Raw genomic sequence first — 22,573 nt, 5'->3', positions numbered from 1 at the left:
TTAAATTTATTAGTTAAGAATATTTTCAAATTATACCTACCTGTAAATTGTCTGGGAAAAAGCCGTGGGGAAAGATGTCGTGTATTATGTCCGAATTTGTTAGTAATTTAACTAGTATGCGAATGATGCTTTTAGTTTGGAGCAGTGGCCAAAGCAATTGAAGTGCTTTAATGGTCTTTAGTTCTTCGGTGCCTACTGCAAACTCATAAGGTGTGTTTTGAATGAGGTTATATATTTTGTGATTATATTTAGTATTGTGAGTAAATTCTAATTTTGGGATTTCTATAAGTTGAATAAATTCAAGTGGGATAAGGAAGGGTCTGGATTCTTCGGCATTAAAGGTTTTCGTGATGGGACAAAATATATACATTTGTTTTACCGGGTCATAATTGCGGAGGATGCCGTGGAGGTTAGTATCCTTGATGCAATAGGTGAAATTAAGAAAAAATGGTGAAGTGTACTTCGAGTTAAGAAACTGAAAACGATGGTGTGGTTGTCTTGATGGAGTATGTAAATCAAAATGATTTTGTATGAAGCGATAGTATGTATATGTATGAGTCTGTTTAGTGCATAACATAATGATGTGTGAACAGTGCAAATCGCGTTCATGTGGTGCAAGGAAGTGAAAGGTTAGTGAAAATAACTGAAATTTTGCTTTAAAACTTTCGTAAGCTTGAATATCATTTAGTGCTTCAGAAATGATGTGATCATATTTTCTATCAAAAATATTAAGTGTGAAAACATATGACGTTTTGATGAAGAATTTTGCTGTTAGTTGTGGGTTAGCAAAGCGGTCGTCATCTAGAAATTGGTCTTGATTAGTTCGGATGATATTATGGTCGTAATATTCTATTGTAAAGTCGTTAGCTCGGGGTGCAGTGAATGTTTTTAGTGATTTTTTATATCCTATATAAGCAAATTGTCTAGGTGTTAGTGTTGCGGTGAGTCTATATAGCATATCTTTATTCTTTTCTATATTGTTATGAGTACTAGAGAGTGGCAGGCAAAGGGGATTAGTAAAATGGTAATACGCTGTCCAGTGAAGTGTCGGCATTAAAACATGTTCATCTACAAAACTACGTGTGTCGTTAGTGTCGTTAGGTGTGTTTAAAGTATATTGTGGGAATGAGGGTAAGGTGATTGCTAGAAAATCTTTCGTGTTGGTGTGGTGTGGATGATTAATATATTCGCAGGCTGTTCCTGGTTTGGTCGGGAATGGATGGTTCGGGAATTTTCTTTTAAGAGTGCGATAAGCTCGGTGAGTGCTATTTGATGATTCGGTGGATGTGGATGATTGTGCTAATGATGCAGTGTAAGCTGAGGAGGGTGTAGGAGTAGGTGGGTTTGAGGATTCTATTGTGGATAAAATTTGATTTATAGTGAGGGTGTTAGGGTGTATTAGCTGTTGTTGTAGGGTGATAAAATTATCGAGTTCCTGGGAGATTTGGGGGGTATCTGGAGAATTATTAGATGATCGGTCGGAATGAAATGGAGAATAGGTTGGGGTTACTTGCGAATCATAAGAAGGAGTGGAAACGGATGGGAGTGGATTTTTTGGTGGGATCGGTTGAAAAGGGGGTTTTGAAAAAACTGAGGAGTTGGTTTGAAAAATATTGGATGGAGATGGTTCGGAGTCTGCAAATTCATCAGGGGTTTCTATATTAGGGTTATTAAGTTGTGAAATGGAGTATAAAACTGAAATATCTGACTTAGTATCCGAATTCATGCTTGATGATATATTAATAGTTGGAAAATCGGGTGGTGGGAAAGCAAAAAGTGGGATTATTGGGATTGGAGTGTTGAGGTTGGTTGGATGGGAATTTGAGCGGTGTAGGGATCCAAGTTGTCGGCTCATCGTGGTCTAAAAAAATGATAATTTTGAGACTGAAAAGCGGTGGTATGGGGTTGTTCTATAATTTGTTCATATGTATTATCATCTTGTGAATGATGTGTCATTATATGTTGTATGGGACTTTGCGATATGTTTGGTCTAAAATTTGGTTTATGTGTTATTGCTAGGTTTCGGAAATTACGTGGGGCTAAGGATAATGGATGGTTATGTGGTAGGGGTGGCAACTGTGGTGCGGTAGGTGTTACTTCTATGTTATTATGTTCTTCGTCGTATGTGTTCTGTCTTGTCGCTATTTTTGTATTCTATTCTTTTATTTGTGCGTCTAGAAGAATTTTGTTTATTGATGATGAAAAAATTCCAAAAAATCCTGCAAATAGTATGCGTGCTACACTTGCTTGTCTATTTACTTGTGTGTGTATAGCGCATGTGTTATAGATTCCTTTTAAAAGTGAAAAAAGAAATCGTATAAAGTTAAACATTGCGTATAGGATAGTTAATTTTTCTAAGATGTAATAGGGCCAACCTAGAAAATCGAGAATTTCATTTTTTAGGGTAACAAAGCTGAAAATATTTATAGGTGAAATATCTTGTGGTCTGTATTTCTCACCGTTTAGATATATATAGTCTTTAATGTCTTTAAAATATCCGCTATAATCTTGTGTATAAATATCTGCAAATCCTTTTGTCGGGAATAACTCTTTCGTTTTAAATCAGTTTAACAATAGAGCTGGTCCATATTCATACCTTTCTCAATCTTACTTTCAACACATTGAGTATCTAAAGATACAACAATAGCTAAGCACGGTTCTTTTTTTGGATACTTAAGCGAGGCTTGCTTCAGTTATTTAAAGCAATGTGTCAATGATTTCAAGCAACTCTTATGAGGTGTCACGAAAACTGTCTATATCCGTTCCCCCCTACCGATCCAACCAGCGTACCAATCTTAACTCGAGATAAGTTTTGGATGTCCACCTATTGTTACCACGCGTGTTGATGGCTAATGTAACTAAATCAACGATGTCGATTAACTAGTTACTCTAATTCCCCCTTTCACCGTTTCTTCGGTGTGCAGGTATCTTGTGATCACCTGTTTGTATTAAAAACCAATCGCAAATCTTCCCCAAAACGCAACAATGTATATAGAAAAAATAAAATTTTATACCGAAAAAAAAAACAAAACAGAGTAATCAACCCACCTAAAATTCAAAGGAGACAAATGTCAACCTTCTTTCAAAAAAAATGTCTGGTACCTAATTGCCACGCGTTTTCCTCCCCCCACTAGTTGTCTTATGAGGTGTCACGAAAACTGTCTATATCCGTTCCCCCCTACCGATCCAACCAGCGTACCAATCTTAACTCGAGATAAGTTTTGGATGTCCACCTATTGTTACCACGCGTGTTGATGGCTAATGTAACTAAATCAACGATGTCGATTAACTAGTTACTCTAATTCCCCCCTTTTTACAATTTACAACCGCCAACCTCTAACCTAACCAGTCCCCCTGCTAACCTCCCCCCTGTTTAGCCCCCCTCTTAAGCCGAAAAATCCCTTAAGCGCCGGGTGCTAAACCTCTCTTGAAAAAACCGTAGACCTGTTTCCAGGTCTGCTTGAGTAAAAACTGCCTCAAAACAATGGGACTCCGCTTATCCAATTTTACACTTATTTCTTATAATGTAATGTGGATTCTAACGATACCCGTTGTCCGACCTGAGAACACCCTTGTGCGTCCTCTTGTGGTGGCCCTGTGCTGGTTGTCTCTGTTCTGCCCTTGACAGCAGACCCACTTTCCCACTCGACTGGTCACCTCTTCCAATCAAGTCTCTTGGTGGTCCGTTTCGATCCTTGTGAACCTCTTTCCCACTCGACTGGTCACCCTTTCCAGTCAAGTCTCCCAGTGGTCCGGTTGGGTCGCAATCTATCTAAAAACCCTTAACAACGCCCCCCACTCGGGCACCCTACCAAGGTCACTGCTAGTTGATCGAAAAATTGCTAGATTGATCGAAACGATCGGTCTTGTAAAACAGTATGTGTATACTATTTAATTAATACAAAGGTTCGATCCAACTAATTTGGTATCAAAGTCACTGTCTTTTTTCGTTTTATAGTTTTTGTTCCTATTTGTTTTCCTTTTTTGCTCGTGTTTTTGTCCCCCTAGTTGCCCCCCTTTACTCGGTTAGCTAAGCCTCGTTCGGAGAGCGTACCAGGAAGTTTTCTTGAGTTTTCTTAAAAAGCTATCACGGTACAACCGGAAGGTTTACACGTTCCCGCTGAACCGTACCACCGGTACTCTAGAATGGGCATGTAGCCCGGAGCTGTGTCAAGTGGGTTCGACTCCGTAGTCATGATGTCGTAAAAACACCCAGGAGCGCCATAAAAACACTATGTAACAGTCGCCTACTTTAGTCACATATGAGGCTTAAGAAAAATAGGCCCTATAACCATTGGCTCAAGAGTCAGGGACACTATCTCTTGTGCTTTTCCGCCTCAAGAACGGTCGGAGCCAATTCGGTTCGCTTGCGACATGAGACTGGAACCCATTACAGCTTAAAGGCCACTACCAAAATACCCCCCCACTCTAGAAATAAAAACGTCCCCATACTTAGGTCTCGGGATACCCAAAATACATGAACGCCGTTAAAAACCGGGTCGGAACAATCCGCTTAGTTACTTTTTATTGGACAGTGGAACTTTGATCCATTTCAGATGGATCAACCTAAAACTCGCCTTATCTCAACATAACTATCATAAAATACACTCGAGAAATTTAAATTGGAACTTACATATCGACGCACTTGAGTATGAGGAGTAAGTTATAACTGAGCAGCTTGAGAATTAAATAATATAACTAAATAAGTTTTAAGGCCAATTAGTTTCAATAACAGAAGTAAGTTTTGTCTCTAGAATCAAAGTCTCTGAATGAACCCTTTGGACACTCGAGTTGTCCACTCTTCCATTCAGAGTCCACTCCTTTCCATTCGAATAATTGTTCTGTCTCAAGTCCGTATTCGATTCTCCTGTTTTCAGGACAAGACAGCTCTACTCTCTTGATATTTCGTATCGAGAAATTGCGAATAGCAATTTCCTGCCTTTTTCTTGAGTAGTTTCCCGCAATTGTTAATTCGGGTGTTCTCATTTCTGACTTTTTCATTTTCAGTTGGTTCGAGAAAATTGAGCATGACAGGCTCGATTCGAATTTTGCAAAATTAAAATTTCACTCCAAAATTACGTATTTCTCAAGGTCAAACCCCCAGACATGACCGACTGGCACAGTCATGCTACTAATTTTTATTTTCATTTTCAAGACTGCAGAAATTAAGAAATTGATCTGAGATATTTTTATCAATCGTTATTGTATATTAATAATTTTGTTTAGCGCCTGAAATGATCATCAAGATTGACTTCAAAATTTTATGTTTGCAGATGAAAATCTAAATTCATTGCTAATAAGATTCTAAATATAAAAGTTTGTGTTGGCTTTTGCCGTACGATCATAAAACTATTTGGTAAGTTTATACTTTGTCGTATGTCGTCTTTTGTTCGAGGTCTTCTTCTAATTCCGGGTAGTTCTATTATTGTTCGGAATATCGGCTCTGATCTATTGAGTTGTAGAGACATTTCGATTAAATTATTATCGTATAACATTTTAAAAATATTTTGTCTAATTTCTAATCTATTTTTGGTTAATTCTAAGCTATTAAGGTCTTATTCGAGACTTATGGTCGCACCAAATGAGTTAGGACCAATGTGGTTAACTCATAGAGTAATTTCGTATAGGGTACACCGTCTGCTCGTCACGCTATCTTTTTTATCGGCCGGATAGATTCGTGCAACTTCTTAGTCTAATACCGATCCTAATCTTATTCTTATACTTTCTAGTCTCAGGGTGTTTAACTAGTCTCTGCTAGGCTCAATAGATCTAGGGTATACTGGTTTGTTGCGGCTGCTGAAGTTCTCTTGGAGAGACAACTAATTTCTAAGTTAAATTCAAATCTCTCTGGTGCTGAAATTACAAGTAATTTCAGCACTTACAAATAAGTGGGTTGTTAGTTAGATGGATCATGATCGTTTAATATTAAATACTTTTCAGTGGTAAAATATCTAATTTATCCAATCATAAAATATAGTTTAGATCAGGTTCCACCCATCCGGGTTTTACAGAGTTTTTTAGAATTATCTTTCTGCCATTCAAAGGATGGATGATGAACGTTGGTATTTGGCGAACATCATATTCTTGTCCGGTTCCTCTTGTTAGAGAAGTTCCAGGACGCTGGAGTTAGGGACATCAATCGTTGTGTCGTCTTGTGACAACGACTGTGTTTCCCAATGAAATCAATCTGATTTAAAAATGGTTTGCTATGACGGGTTTTTCTGTATTATGTAGAGAACTTGTTTTGTGTTCAACCTCGTCTGGGAATGACGTGGAGATTGTGTGTGGAAGGGATGCCTTGTAACTCGGATCTGTACGTATACTTGAACATCGAGGTGGTCATTGGTCTAGTTCAATGAAGTCCTTTTCTGCGAAGTCAAGTCGTACTCTAAATCCTTTGAGTTGTGATTGTGGACGGCATATCGGTTGTGGTTAGCCATTCTTGTTCAAGTGTAATGGGATCATTTTGTCTTTGGATGTTCGTCTTTGTTGTTGTGTGTTGATCTATATACTGCAAGGTATGATTTACATTTTATAAAATTTTTATTAGTTCGGTTTTTTAATCATGAATTTAGTTAGTTGTTTTCACAAAAGCATTTTGTTTTAGTTCGGTTATTTTGATGAGTTACTCACCCTTGAGTACCTCTTATTAAAAATAGAAGTGTGGTCACAAAGCGTGGATGTAGCGCGGTGGGTTAGGCCGGCTATAGAGCATGCTCAGGACGTCCTCTCTGGTGGGTTAGGCCAGGAGTGGGAGTATGATTTCGTGCGGTTTCTTTGAGAGGTCCTGTTATGTGATAACGTTTTATGTTGGGTTTATGTTGGTCTTTCTTATGTTTCTTTGGTTGTGTCGTTTTTTCAAAAATCAAATTGTTTTTGTTATGGGTTTGTCTTTCGATTTTTTTGTGTTTTATTATTTCTTTCTTAGACTTTATAATAGTCTTCGAAAGAATAAATTATCCAGTTTTAAACTGGGTTAATCCGGTTTGGGTACCGTTGGTTTTCTTTTCTTAGTCATGCTGTTATTTTATGATTTGTGGTGTTTAGTAAGCTGCGTTGGTTAGTTTGGTTTAGTATATAATTCCTTTCCAACCGGGTTAAAGGAAAGTTTGAAACTTGTTATCATGTGTTAGAGTTGTTGAGTGTGAAAACTTGAAACTTAAAATCATTATTTAAATAATTATTCGTGGGCGAGCTGTGCGAGTTTGAATAGAATTCCTGTGCTAGTGAATGAAAATATCAAAAGGTTAGTACTGCATTTTCATTTATCATATTATTACATAGAATTTCAATTTTACTGCTAGTTTCGGGGGAAATTTAAAGTTATAAATTTTCATCAAAATTAAATTTACTGCTTTATGGGGAAATAATTTATAAATTAATTTACTACATTTGGTATGAATTTTATCAGATTATCTTGTGTAAAATATTAATGAACTTTAGAAGAATTTTAACAAGTTTATTTTTTTATTTTCTTTTCTGTTTTTTGCAGATGATCGTGGTATGAAGACCAAAAATGTAAAAGAAACATGAGTAAAGAATGGTTAGTACTAATTTAAATTTATTAGTTAAGAATATTTTCAAATTATACCTACCTGTAAATTGTCTGGGAAAAAGCCGTGGGGAAAGATGTCGTGTATTATGTCCGAATTTGTTAGTAATTTAACTAGTATGCGAATGATGCTTTTAGTTTGGAGCAGTGGCCAAAGCAATTGAAGTGCTTTAATGGTCTTTAGTTCTTCGGTGCCTACTGCAAACTCATAAGGTGTGTTTTGAATGAGGTTATATATTTTGTGATTATATTTAGTATTGTGAGTAAATTCTAATTTTGGGATTTCTATAAGTTGAATAAATTCAAGTGGGATAAGGAAGGGTCTGGATTCTTCGGCATTAAAGGTTTTCGTGATGGGACAAAATATATACATTTGTTTTACCGGGTCATAATTGCGGAGGATGCCGTGGAGGTTAGTATCCTTGATGCAATAGGTGAAATTAAGAAAAAATGGTGAAGTGTACTTCGAGTTAAGAAACTGAAAACGATGGTGTGGTTGTCTTGATGGAGTATGTAAATCAAAATGATTTTGTATGAAGCGATAGTATGTATATGTATGAGTCTGTTTAGTGCATAACATAATGATGTGTGAACAGTGCAAATCGCGTTCATGTGGTGCAAGGAAGTGAAAGGTTAGTGAAAATAACTGAAATTTTGCTTTAAAACTTTCGTAAGCTTGAATATCAGTTAGTGCTTCAGAAATGATGTGATCATATTTTCTATCAAAAATATTAAGTGTGAAAACATATGACGTTTTGATGAAGAATTTTGCTGTTAGTTGTGGGTTAGCAAAGCGGTCGTCATCTAGAAATTGGTCTTGATTAGTTCGGATGATATTATGGTCGTAATATTCTATTGTAAAGTCGTTAGCTCGGGGTGCAGTGAATGTTTTTAGTGATTTTTTATATCCTATATAAGCAAATTGTCTAGGTGTTAGTGTTGCGGTGAGTCTATATAGCATATCTTTATTCTTTTCTATATTGTTATGAGTACTAGAGAGTGGCAGGCAAAGGGGATTAGTAAAATGGTAATACGCTGTCCAGTGAAGTGTCGGCATTAAAACATGTTCATCTACAAAACTACGTGTGTCGTTAGTGTCGTTAGGTGTGTTTAAAGTATATTGTGGGAATGAGGGTAAGGTGATTGCTAGAAAATCTTTCGTGTTGGTGTGGTGTGGATGATTAATATATTCGCAGGCTGTTCCTGGTTTGGTCGGGAATGGATGGTTCGGGAATTTTCTTTTAAAAGTGCGATAAGCTCGGTGAGTGCTATTTGATGATTCGGTGGATGTGGATGATTGTGCTAATGATGCAGTGTAAGCTGAGGAGGGTGTAGGAGTAGGTGGGTTTGAGGATTCTATTGTGGATAAAATTTGATTTATAGTGAGGGTGTTAGGGTGTATTAGCTGTTGTTGTAGGGTGATAAAATTATCGAGTTCCTGGGAGATTTGGGGGGTATCTGGAGAATTATTAGATGATCGGTCGGAATGAAATGGAGAATAGGTTGGGGTTACTTGCGAATCATAAGAAGGAGTGGAAACGGATGGGAGTGGATTTTTTGGTGGGATCGGTTGAAAAGGGGGTTTTGAAAAAACTGAGGAGTTGGTTTGAAAAATATTGGATGGAGATGGTTCGGAGTCTGCAAATTCATCAGGGGTTTCTATATTAGGGTTATTAAGTTGTGAAATGGAGTATAAAACTGAAATATCTGACTTAGTATCCGAATTCATGCTTGATGATATATTAATAGTTGGAAAATCGGGTGGTGGGAAAGCAAAAAGTGGGATTATTGGGATTGGAGTGTTGAGGTTGGTTGGATGGGAATTTGAGCGGTGTAGGGATCCAAGTTGTCGGCTCATCGTGGTCTAAAAAAATGATAATTTTGAGACTGAAAAGCGGTGGTATGGGGTTGTTCTATAATTTGTTCATATGTATTATCATCTTGTGAATGATGTGTCATTATATGTTGTATGGGACTTTGCGATATGTTTGGTCTAAAATTTGGTTTATGTGTTATTGCTAGGTTTCGGAAATTACGTGGGGCTAAGGATAATGGATGGTTATGTGGTAGGGGTGGCAACTGTGGTGCGGTAGGTGTTACTTCTATGTTATTATGTTCTTCGTCGTATGTGTTCTGTCTTGTCGCTATTTTTGTATTCTATTCTTTTATTTGTGCGTCTAGAAGAATTTTGTTTATTGATGATGAAAAAATTCCAAAAAATCCTGCAAATAGTATGCGTGCTACACTTGCTTGTCTATTTACTTGTGTGTGTATAGCGCATGTGTTATAGATTCCTTTTAAAAGTGAAAAAAGAAATCGTATAAAGTTAAACATTGCGTATAGGATAGTTAATTTTTCTAAGATGTAATAGGGCCAACCTAGAAAATCGAGAATTTCATTTTTTAGGGTAACAAAGCTGAAAATATTTATAGGTGAAATATCTTGTGGTCTGTATTTCTCACCGTTTAGATATATATAGTCTTTAATGTCTTTAAAATATCCGCTATAATCTTGTGTATAAATATCTGCAAATCCTTTTGTCGGGAATAACTCTTTCGTTTTAAATCAGTTTAACAATAGAGCTGGTCCATATTCATACCTTTCTCAATCTTACTTTCAACACATTGAGTATCTAAAGATACAACAATAGCTAAGCACGGTTCTTTTTTTGGATACTTAAGCGAGGCTTGCTTCAGTTATTTAAAGCAATGTGTCAATGATTTCAAGCAACTAAAGTGGCAAATAATTGTTTTATTACTTAAACTAACCTGCGATGAGCTCATGAGGCCTAGTTTTAAACCCAATTCGCCTCCCCAACCCTTCACAAAAAGAACCTGATTTCGGAACATTCTGTGATAATTGCACAGCAGCCAGCTCTGTTCCCAGCTGTCCATTTTAGCCAATTGTTCATTGTTGCCGTGGCTCGAGTTTTTCCTTATCGGCATGGAAGCATTGAAGCTACACAATGTCATGTTCTTTTGTTTGTAACCGACAATATTCTCAACACCCGCATCGTCCAAAAAATTCAACTTGAAATCACAAGAATACAATGATGTACTGTTTCCACTTCCATTGTGATCAAAATAGAACTCTCGATTCTCATTCATGGTAAATATGATCTCTCAATTGACCACTGATTTCCATATTTCATATCACTTTCCTCTTTACTTGTTATCGATTCAACAGTCCTCCTGTTTTCGAGAAATTGAAGATAAAAGCTGACAAAAAACTTTTAAAGTTAAGTAAGTTTTTTTAAAAATTTTAGCAATTAATAAATGCGGCTTGAAATCATAGAAGTGATCATACATTAGATAGTTTACCCAGTCTGATAAGTGACATTCAGCAATGGACCAGAGCAAAATCCTGCTGTTCGTGGCGTGTACGCTGGTGTCTCTCAGTCTGATGTGTTCTGTGTTTGCCCACACCAACTGGGGGGTTATTTGGGAGGACGAGAGTGGGAGTAGGCATTGGAGGGGGCTGTGGGTGAAATGTGCCCTGTACCCTGAAGGCGACGACAAACCATGTCAGGCATATTGTGAGTACTCGTAATATCACTGAAAAGGTTTTTCACTCTGAGATATTGAGTCATTTCATCACGAACCCGTCGAAGTTTCTAATATATATTTTTTTCAGAATTAACAGCCTAAATTGTACCTGGGGCTATGATATTTAAAAATTTCATATCCTGACTTATCAACATTTTTTACAAAAAATACAAAAAAGCTTGTCAAAGAAGTTTTATAGTCCATAGTATTGACACGGGCTGGCGTCAAAAAAGAAAAATGCTTATCATACAATTTCGTATATGGAGCCGGGAAAAAATGCTTATCATACAACTTTCATGGTACAAAATGTACGACAAGCTTCTTTTCAATCGGAACTTTTTTTTCAAAAGTTATCTTAAATTGGTTAAAAACTCCAGAAAAAAATGGCAGCCGTTTTGGATACAGCAAATTTGGCAACAAAAAAAATTTTGAACAAAAAAAGAGGCAAGCATTTTTCCCCTTTTGATTGCCAACTTGCTTCTGTGCTGAAATATACAGTTTACGGAAAAAAATGTGCTAACAAAATTTAACATTCTGTGTTTATAACCGTAGTGCACGTTGAGTTTTTTCCCCAAAAAAAAAACCAAAAAAGTTTTTTAAAAACAACTCTTTTTTATTGTTTTCTTATGCTAAGATAAACATAAATATATGAAAAAAACAGCATCGATCTGTTTTCAACCACCGAAATTTTCGGAGTAACCGTTTACAAAAAGTCACGTTTTTGATATAAAATTCGGTGTGAATGGGTTGTCTAAGACTTACATGGCTTATATCACCACATGTAGTTTATCTGTGTGGCAACTGCCGGTTACTCTTAGATTTTTCTTTTGACAGAAAACCCTTGTTTAGTGAGTTTCGGATGAAACACAAGATTTCGAAACACAATTTTATTTTCTTTAATGTTGAAAGTTGAGAATTTTCAAATGAATAATGTTTTTGAATAAAATTTTTGTTGAGTTAAATAAAGCTATGAAAAAATTTAACAGGCCCAATTTTTCATAGAAAAACATGAAAATATAAGTAGTGTTCATTACTTGGCATTGGTTGCAGACATTTCCCGTGTTTCGGAAAGTTTGCACTGTGTTATTTATTTAACAAAATTATTTGAAAGCAAAGTTTTTTCAAGTCCAATACCATTTCAAGCACGTCTCCAAAACTCCCACAAAATATATGAAAAACCGCAAATATTTTATGAGTTCTAAAATGATCTGTTTGTTTTTCCGTTTGGACAGACACAGCCTTCATAGAAGTAGCACGTGTGTTCCTTCTGGTGGACCACACTGTGTGTCTGTTGTTGATCCCCGCCCTCCTAGCCACCATCTTCGCCAAACCAGGACACTGTCTGACTGTATTCTCAGCCGCCACCTCCTTCATACACTGTGAGTACATTATTAGTCATACTAGAATTAGTTTTTATTAAACATTGTTTTTTCTATTAGCATACAATATTTGTAATGAAAAATATAGCAAATAGCTTGTTGTTTAATTCCAGAGTGTGGCAAAAAAATGCTTAGTATAAAATTTCATAGAATGGAAAAAATGTTTAATTTGCTCTTTTCATACAATTTTTTTAGTAAAAAAAAAATCAGTCCATAAAATTGCATGAAACTATTGCAAGCATTTTTTTTTTTCATTGTACGAAATTGCATGATCAGCATTTTTGTCACCCCGGGTAGAATTGGTTGCATGCGAGCAGTCCTTACTAAGCAAGTAAGTTTTATAAGAAGATATGATCATTAATTACAAAGGAATTAGCACTAGGTGGTGAACTGACTAGTAACACGGTAGCTTTACCATATTCTTACGCTTATATTTTCTGATTAATTGTGAGATATTTTGTCCCTTCGTTCAGATTCGTTGTCTCAAACGGATAATATCGAAAAGTTGGATTCAACTGTATTACATGAATACTGTTCATTCATTCAAATATCATATTACTAATTGCAGGCGTTGTCCTTCTCATGAGCTGTGCCTTCATGACAGCAGACTACAAATCGGAACCCGGTCGTCGGATTCTCATCGGATGTCTCCTTGCATGGCTCGGCTTTGTCCTCTCTTTCATCAGCATCTTCGTAACCACAGCATACGCTCTAACAGCTGCTATGAAGAAGGGGCCTAAAAAGGAGAAATGTCCTCCACCCCCACCTCATCACAGACCACCGAAAGTGACTCATCCTCATGCAGATATCCCTGATGACAATGATAACTGCAATTCCCAGTTTCAGAAGACACGGACACTTATGACTGCTTACAATTATGAATGCGAGTTTTGATTTCCAATCAACAAAATCTTCGTTAGATATTATCAATGCTTATTGCAAATTTTCATAGTACTTGCTTTTTGTTGTCTAATTGAAAACTTTTAAAATCAATGATTGTTTTTTATGAGTGTAACAACGTCTAATATTTCGTCGATCCCTATTTACCTCTCGAATAAGTTCCTCCCCCTTTGATACTAAATTTTGACTTACCGTGACCTACCCTAAAGCAATATACAGTAGGTTTGAGGGAACATGCAGGCCAAAAACGGGGAGGAGGGCTGAGGGTTCACAAGCCAAAAAGTGCCCCAAAACATCATTTTTGGCCAAATTTTTTTTTCAATTGCGCAAAACGGGGGTCTCTATATTTGTTTTATGAGAGCTCGGTCAGCCTAAAAGAAATTGACAAAATTTGACCATCTGGTAAGATGAAAGGTTGAAATGGCGCTCAGGTTGAAATTCTGACCACATCCGCGATAATTCATTCAAATATTTTAAATGTTTTTATACCACAGTTGCTGTAAAGTCAAAAAACTTATTGCTTCAATTATTTTCTCGACCATATGCGCAAAAAACTTCATACTTTTTTTGAAAATTGGAGGAAGAATAATTGCGTTGAAATCATTGCATTTTGTGTGAACAACTTAATGATCTTATCTAATAAATATTTATAAGGATGTAATATGCTTTTAATCGGTCTAAACTTGAGGTCGATGACTTGTGGTGCTCAAACGAGGCACGCACCTGGTTAAATAGATTCAAATAGACTTCAAATTTAGAGCTGGTAGGTTCTTTCTCTCTTAACTTGAATAGCTTCTAAAAGTGGATTTGAACAAAACTTTGATTTCCAAAAATTTATCAAATTTTTATTTTTTCTTAAGACAAAAAGTTAACTTCGCTGCTTCTGTGTACAAATCTGAGAGATACGAATTGTTTGTTTAGCTAAGTACTAAACATCCAACTGCGAGCAGGTTTTTGCAGCTCTGCTTAACGCGAATTAGAAGTCGAAAAATATGAACTCGCTGCAGATTATCGTTTCACTTTTTGTTGCAATTCTGCTGGTTGACTATCTTGATTGCGCGAGAATATCGAAGCGTAAATGCGGAGGAGATAACATGCTTTGGAGGGAGGACAAACTGAGATCATGTGAAGTGACCACTGGGATGGATTTCAAAGGGATCTGCGGGGAGGGATCGGCACACTTTGAGCAGGTAAGTAAAACTATGGATTGACCAGCAGAGTTCAGGCAGTAACGAAATTAGGCGGGAGTCCAGATGCAGTTTCTTGTCAAAACAAACCAAAAAATACCATAAAACGTCCTTTTGTAAAATTTGACAAAAAATGTGTTATTGAATTTTTTTAGAAGAGCTCTCCTCTAATCTTTTTGACCATAAATATCCGCCCACCTCCTTTGAGAAAACCTTAAATCAGTACAGCGCCAGAAGCTCTCTAGCCCCGTGAATGATATATTTGCAGCTCAAATTTTAAAAAAGTGAAATATGTAGATACTCAATGGGCGATGTATCGACTAGCATGAAGCTAGACTAGCATAAAACTTTTAATATTGAAAATCGTATCGACTCCCGCAACGAGAGCCAATGAAATTTTATTGATAATAATGGATTTGAGAGACAAAAATAATCCAATATATTCTTTTACAGATGTAAAACTTAGACTACATAATCGATTATATGCCATTACTATCGATTATTATTGAAAAAAAAGTCCCTTATAATCCATTATAGATGATTATAGTTCTTCATTTTTTGGCACTAGAATAGATTGTTTTGTCAAAATAGTCCATTATAATCTATTATTTTTGAAATAAATATCCACGATGATCGATTATGATACATAAAAGCTCGGTGCGGGCTAGCATAAAAAGTGGGTTTTTTATATTCCGCCCAAAATTGTAATTCTCAAAAAAACATGAAAACAGAAAAACGAATGCTCAAATCTTATTGGTTGAAAACAACTACCACCATAGCGCGTAATTAGAGCAGCTCAACCTGTTAAACAATGATGCATTGTTTTTTGGACGGAATAAATAAAAATAACTAAAAATTTAAAGGTGAAAGACAAATATCGTTAAATATTTAATCACAATACACACACAAAAAAAAACATAAATCCCAGTTGTTCAAACTTCTTGCGGCAAAATTTTTTGTATTCGGTCAAGCCACTAGCAGGTCTGGGTGTGACTGACCACAATTTTTTCGTTAATAAATTTCATTTGCTTGTTGGTTGCTAAATTTATCGGTTTTTCTAAGTCTCAGAAATGAAAAGTTCAGTTTGAACGACTTATTATTGGTGCTTGTATTTCTGAGAGATAAAACTATCAAAAGTATGCTAGTCGATAGATTGTTGTCTTTTCAAACATTTATGCTAGTCGAGCTTTATGTTAGTCGAGTGTTCACCCTTCTATGATCCAAGAACCGTTTTTGGGGGATTATTTTAAACTAATTAATCATATCGACGTTCTAAGGCCGATTTTGAAAATTCCATGGTCAAAACTTTTCAAAACGCGCCTGAAAACGCAGTTTTCTTTCATAAAAATTTGTCTGCGTCGCTTAAAACTTGCGCTTCTTAGAGTTTTGGAAGAACTTGGAAAATCAATTTGGTCGGCCATATCGACAGAAGTTTTTATTTAAGATTTTTATATATCGATATTTTTTTATATCAACATGGGCGGTATCAACCTGTAATTCACGACATAAGGCGTGAAATTTTGTATCAGTACGTTCCTGGATTCTAGAGACAAGTCTTCGTACATGCTAATGTTTTGTCTGAACAATCAAAGTAAACGAAAGAACAAAGGAAGGTCAAAAAGAGCGTCCTTGTTGCGAATTCCGCTTAAAATTAACAAAATGCACGGTTTGGCCTCGTAATGGGTTAAGACTTGACTTAAAAAATTTTATTCATTAAATTTAGTCTTATGATGATCAAAAGTCACTATTAACATTAAAATTAATAGTTCATGTATAAAACAAAAGGAAGCTTCCTTTATCTATTTTTGATCATTTAAAGAAATTTCACCTTACTTTAGACAAGAGACATTGCCTGGTGGATTTATTCTGATGATGATGGAAGTGAAGCCAAGTGTTCAATGGGCATAACCCACTTGTACGATCCAGATGGCCGACTGCTCTTTTACTGCCTCATAAACTGTCCTAAGGGGGTTCAAAACATTTATCCCAGTGAAGACGCGTGTCTGAAAGCCTGTGGAAAGTGAGCTGAAATTTAAAGAAACGAAACTATGTCGAGAAAACAAAAATGTCCGTCCCTACAATTATTTGTACAACTGTCTTGTCTATGACTAAAAGCTTGTTGGGTCAAAAGTATTATACTTCACAATATTTTTTCGAGCATAAATTGGGGACCGGCATATTTGCATGCCTACAGCTTAGCATGTGGCTATTAACGCAAATGAAATTGCGACTTAATTATTTGTTATTTCCAAACTAAAATTTTTGCAACTAAAATTTTTGCAAATAATTTCCAAATTATTTTTTTGCAACTAAAATTCAAAATGAAGAAAAACTATTTTGATTGCGTATGCTAGGCGACTCGCAAGTATTTGATAGACACCCCTCCTAAATTTAACGCTTGAATTGAAAAAGAGCTGATAGGAAGAGATAAGTCAATTTAATAGCGCCGTTCCGCGTAAATACTGTCCATGCATAAGCTGGTTAGAGTTTCCAAGCATAAAAAACTAATCTATGTAATTTATATAAAACAAAGAGATTTCTCAATCAAAATAAGTTAGACTTTCATTGAACTTTATTCAACAATTAAACCTCCCTTACTCAACTATGGTACCTAGCAATAAATCAACAACTATGGAGTGGTTTTGGAAGCGAACGCGTTTCGCGTATGCAGAGCAGAGAGATTGCTAGCAGTGCAAAGACTGATTCCGAGCGTAAGGTTGTGATGACGTCTCTGTAGCTGTTGTCAATTTTTGGCTAATTTTATCAGCTAATTTTTCAATAACCCGCAAGGACGATGATTCTGCCCCTGTCATGCAGTTAAAAATTAGAGGGTGAAAGTTCGCATGTTTGACATCATCAAATTGTTGCTGGTACTTCAGCCTCTTTGTATTTTCTTGAGCCCGTCCTGACATTTGAATTGAACCTTTTCCGGACTAAAAAGGTTTGATGGAACCGAAAGTTGTTCATTTTAGCCAATTTTCGTTCATATATGAATTTTCATGGCATTAAAACATTAGTGATTTAAAGGCCCTGTTCCTAATCTGTTTTACGAGGCGAGTGTTTGGACTTTTAGTTTAGGGCACTGAACTGATGTATATATGAATAACAAACTGATGAGAAAGCAAGATTTGATACTCAATTGTTTTTAGGTGATTGTTTGTTTGAAATTGTAAAATTGATCTTTATACAATTTAATAAGACCTTTTATTTTTTAAGCTGCAATGAAAATAGATAGGGTTGCACAAGGTTGGCTAATTTCAAATACTGTAACGAGGCTCAGTGCATATACCTAAAAAATATTTTTCGAAAACCTCATCAAAAACGTTGTTTAATATTCAAAATATTTAAATGAGAACACAAATGCTTAGATGGATTTGAACCGAAGAAGAATTACTCTAAAAAATTTCGAAGCTTTGAACAAAAAAAACGAGAGAACTCACGTGAATCTGAAAGTCTAGGTAGCTGCTCGATCTTAAATTCAATTAATTTCGAATAAACTTCTTGAGCCAAGTAAGAAAACTAAATATGTACTCAATTGTTTTTAAGTGATTGTTTGTTTAAAATTGTAAAATTGACGTTTTTGAACTAATAGGCCATTTTTGAACTACTAGAACTAATATTTTATAAGTTTTGCTCTACTGATCTACTGATGTTTACATTTTTTAGCTTTTTGAAACTTCCATTTTCGGCTCATTAGGTAATAGGATGATTGGATGACTATATGATGATTTTGAAGATGATTTTGTGTGGTGTTGTGGTGAATCCGGTAGTTTTAGTGCCCAGCCATCTTATAATTGCTACTTAAAACCGCACGTCTGCTCTAATTTACCAAGTGAGCGCTTGTAAATTAGCTATAGCTTAGTTAATTTTAATCAATTAACCTCAGGGCGGAGCCCCTGGCTGGTTAATTAAGCAATCAATTATTTTTTATTAAAATTTTTGATTAAAAGTGACAACTTGTTAGCAGAATAATCTGAGCCCAAAAATGCCGTCATTTTTTTTGAAAATGTGTGTTTCTAGCACTTAGATTTAAACTATGCTACAGCGGGAGTGCAATAAACAACAAATCACGGAAATCGTAATTTTTTTATCAACTCAAACAGTGTTCTTATTTACGGAATACTTTAGACAATCTAACGTGAACTTGATTTTTAGGGACAGCGCTTTCAGTTTTTCTAAGTTTTTGCAGTCGACATTTAAAAAAAAAAATTTTCTGGCAAAAGTTAATAGCTTGACCATTTGCAGCTCAATTTTTCATTTATTCTCATTTTTCTTTCAGTGATAACTCAGCCCAATTTTTGGTAACTGAATGAAAGTTCGTATTGTCTCTTACAGTCATGATTTTCATTCGAATCAACATATTCCACTTATTATGAAAAAATGGTCTGATTATATCTATTTTTTCAGACTAAAGGACACGGAAATTATGATTAACACCATGACGACTGTACTTACAATTGAAGTTTACTAAAACTGATTCATAATAGTTGCTATTCTTACACCTTTATGTGTAGTTTGTTGTTCAGTCAATAGCCCTTAAAAAAGCAACACTTAAAAAAAAAGAACAAACTTAGCTTTAAAAAATGATATTTCGTAAAATTAAACAAACAATAAAATTTTTCTTCATTTTTTTGAAATTTTTTATTGTTTTTTTTTATAATCGAGCTCAATTTATAACGATTTTCAACAGCATTCTTTTCCACAAAGTTATGGAGTTTTAATTTTAACATTTTGACCGCTTTGGGATAAATATTGAGCACCTTGCCAATATTATTTTAATACATGGTTTAAACGGCAAAATACTGCCTCACAGAACCTTTTTCAAATCAATTTGAACAGTCAAAATGACGCATAAAAAAAATTAGAAAATTTTGTACTTTACGTTGCGTTTGCGAGAAGATTTGAAAAAATAAAAGTAGAAAAAATAAGTTTTTATAAATTTTCAACTAAATCAATTTCAGAAATTAACAAATCAATTCAAACATACAATAGACCACCATGGTAAAAACAGTTTTTTTTTTCAAGTTTCCAAGATAAACTCTGATGAATGCTTCCTTCGCTAAAAAACCCGGATAAGGTAAAATGTGGGGGAAAAGCTGGCCATTTAAGTTTTGTTGCTTTTATTTGACGCTAGCAAAAATCTCAAAATTTAATTCTCGAGTTTTCGAATTGGCTCAGAATAAAACAGTCTCATAGTCACAAGGTACAAAAAACGTTATAAGGTTAACTTTTTTAGTTTTTATCCAATTTTGAGCAAGTGAGCATTAGCCTATTTATGCTTTTTTAAGCCTTGAAAATTTGAGTTTTTTTCAAATGAAGCTAGTTTTTGGACCCTTTAGCTTCATCTCAGGAATCCAAAACTTCAAAAATTAGGTGACAAAAGTTTTCAAAAATTAAAAAAAAATTATTTCTTTATTGTTCTTGTTTTTCTTGTTATTTGTTTGAAAAAACTGTTTTTTCATTTTGCATATTTTACAATGACTGACAAAATTGCCTAATTCTGCTATTTTGCTCAGATCCTTTCATCATACTGCGCCTAAAAACGGCAGTGTTGAAAAAAAAAATTTTTTTTGTTGTAATCTTTTATGACTAATCTTTGTGCTACTTGCACAGTAACCGTCTATTCTTGTTTTATGTTTGCTTTGATAGATCCAAAAAAAAATTCTCAACGAGTTTCAATTAATTTTGCTTGCAAAAACTAAAAATCAGTTGCATAAACGGCTAGAAAAATCACTCATATAGCTCTAAGTAAGGTTTGTTTATACAAAACTTTTTATATTACCTCAAATTTTTTTGAGACCGAGTTAAATTGAGATCAAATTACATAATTACAAAAAGAAGTGTACTACAGAAGAATACATTCAATCGAAATGAAAATGCGATAGCGTGGAAACGACTTATCAGTTGTCGCGAACCGAACTTCTCGTAAAAGTAATCCAAATGCCAATATCTTTAGCCTAAAAGCCTAACTTTTTCGAAAATGAAAATATTTGGACTTGGAATAAATACTCAAAACGCTATCGTGATTTTTTTCTGAATATCGCTGGGACTCGAGAGATATTTTGTTAATCGAAAAAAAAATATCTAAAATGAGAAAGTTTTCTTAAATAGCTCGTTTATTGTAACGAAAGTAGATAAATGAGTTATACTCAAAGCTAATTTAAATTCGATTTTTTTTACAAAGCAAAAAGAGTCTTATTAAGAGTCTTATAAAGAGAAAATTATTTTTACGAAAAAATAACATTGCTCTTCTCGAATGGCCCCAATACCCCGGACATCAACCAGAAAATGTTTCAAGAGGAGCGGGAAAAATTGGCAATAGAACTGCCAAAAGCTCCAATAAAACAAATTATGTAGCTTTGGTTGATAATTTTCTTTTTTCAGTTTTTTTTATCTGAAACAGAGATCTAGGTTACCCCTAGAACTTTTCGGGCGAAAAAAATCCTTAGTTCTTACGTAAAAACAATGCTTTCCAGCCAGATAATTTTTTTCTATTGGTATTGTTTTTTAGGTTTTACATGTGCAAACAAAAGATTTTATTAAGTGAAACTTCTGAAACATCTTTGTGAAAATATTGTATCACGAAATTTGTGAGCGCTTTCCTTTTGAAAATAGTACACACGGCACCGATGGCGGCTTTGCAAAAGTTTTAAGGTAAGTTTCGACTCCTCGATGATCCAGAGAGTCCCCCTTTAGTACTATTTTAAGACATTTTGGCTGACAACCTCACAAACTGTTATAGATGCCTTCGCATACCTTTAGATACCAATTTCGAGATGAAGCGCGCGCCAAAAAACGCAATTATTTTGATCGACCTAGAAAAAGATTGAGAACTTTTTCGAACATTTTTTTGAAAATACGATCCTGCTCCTCGACAATTAATTGACAATTGAGTTCCGCTAACTCGTAATTTTTCACCACAACAACCTCTCCTCCTTTGTGTTGCATCGAGTACTAGTAACAAGTACAATGAGTTTTCACAGATCTTTTCTGTTATAAAGTCTAAATGGATGTTCGTTCGTTTGTCAAAAATTAAATCAAGATGCTTGTCTGATTAAAAGAGTGGCAGAAAGTTTAAATAAAAAATTTTGTAATAACATTCAATCATTTTGAGCAGTATAACAAAAACAGTATAATGAAACAGACCTCATTTAAGGTAGCTCCGTTATATTTTCATCACTGTTATGATTTTACTGTTAGTTTTTATCAAATTACCTGTTGACTTTTACCGTATCAGAACAATCAATCTCCGTACTGCCAAAGTCTACGATGCCTTCATCACTTTCAGCTGAAAAAGCGTTATGGAAACTGACCAGCTCACTTCACTTAATTGTATGTCAATTTGCTGTCGTAATTGGGCGTTTTGGAGGAGCCATTTTTATTTAGTGGTTACACATTAGAATAGACCAGCATTAGTTTTGGTACTTGAGTTCGAATTTGAATACGTTGTCAGCGGGGCCTATCATATCAGATAACACTGGTAGCGGGTACATGTTAAATCCACAGGAAGGGGCTTTAAATCCAATAACGGCACTGGAATCAATTGGAAACCGGCTGAGATTACCTATCGTGTTGTTATTTGGAGAGCTGGGCATGTTTTCCTGGTTTTGTCTTTGTAACCCCAACTTTACATTTGGTTTTGATTCTTAAACCAGAGGACTTGAGAAAATAAATATTTAATTCCAGCTAAATCAAACTCTGGTTAAATCTGCTTGAGTAAAGCTATATCTTTATAATATGGCTCACTGCGTCAAATTTGGGCTGGTATAAGATTTGGATTTGGAATGAATACTTATTAACAAGCCAGTTAAGAAAATAAATGCTTGGTCGATAACGCGTTCATCGCTTAAGCAAATCACAAAACAAACCCTTATCTATTTATTGGCGAAGCCACTTTTAGGTAAACGAGGATATATCTAGTTGCAGCGAACTTCAAAACCCAGATGGTAACTTGAACATTTCATATTGAATTAGTTAGTTAGTTGAAATAAATCTAACACTGTTCTGCTA

At 35.2% G+C, this 22,573-nt stretch overlaps 1 protein-coding gene and 1 long non-coding RNA gene across 2 annotated transcripts; both read left to right on the top strand.

Moving 5' to 3' along the window:
• The first annotated feature begins 10,897 nt into the window (after positions 1-10,897).
• Positions 10,898-13,372, top strand: LOC134839261 (uncharacterized). Its single transcript, XM_063854761.1, has 3 exons — positions 10,898-11,087; positions 12,330-12,476; positions 13,045-13,372. Exons 1-3 carry the CDS (start codon positions 10,898-10,900, stop codon positions 13,368-13,370), a joined length of 663 nt encoding a protein of 220 aa, XP_063710831.1. The 3' UTR covers positions 13,371-13,372.
• Positions 13,373-14,051: 679 nt separating this feature from the next.
• Positions 14,052-16,788, top strand: LOC134856904 (uncharacterized). Its single transcript, XR_010164859.1, has 3 exons — positions 14,052-14,139; positions 14,298-14,566; positions 16,402-16,788. It is a non-coding gene; the product is annotated as an uncharacterized LOC134856904 (long non-coding RNA).
• Positions 16,789-22,573: the final 5,785 nt, after the last annotated feature.

Source organism: Symsagittifera roscoffensis, chromosome 1 (assembly GCF_963678635.1).
Source record: "Symsagittifera roscoffensis chromosome 1, txSymRosc1.1, whole genome shotgun sequence".
NCBI classification, from domain to species: Eukaryota; Metazoa; Xenacoelomorpha; order Acoela; family Convolutidae; genus Symsagittifera; species Symsagittifera roscoffensis.
Note: the sequence above shows the minus strand (reverse complement) of the source record. Positions and strands in the feature narration are given on the sequence as shown.

Bases quoted from the DNA above. Each gene is read 5' to 3' on its own strand.
- LOC134839261 (XM_063854761.1), top strand. From the start codon at position 10,898: ATGGACCAGAGCAAAATCCTGCTGTTCGTGGCGTGTACGCTGGTGTCT. The intron at 11,088-12,329 runs GTGAGTACTCGT...CCGTTTGGACAG, and splicing joins CAAACCATGTCAGGCATATT to ACACAGCCTTCATAGAAGTA. The intron at 12,477-13,044 runs GTGAGTACATTA...TACTAATTGCAG, and splicing joins CGCCACCTCCTTCATACACT to GCGTTGTCCTTCTCATGAGC.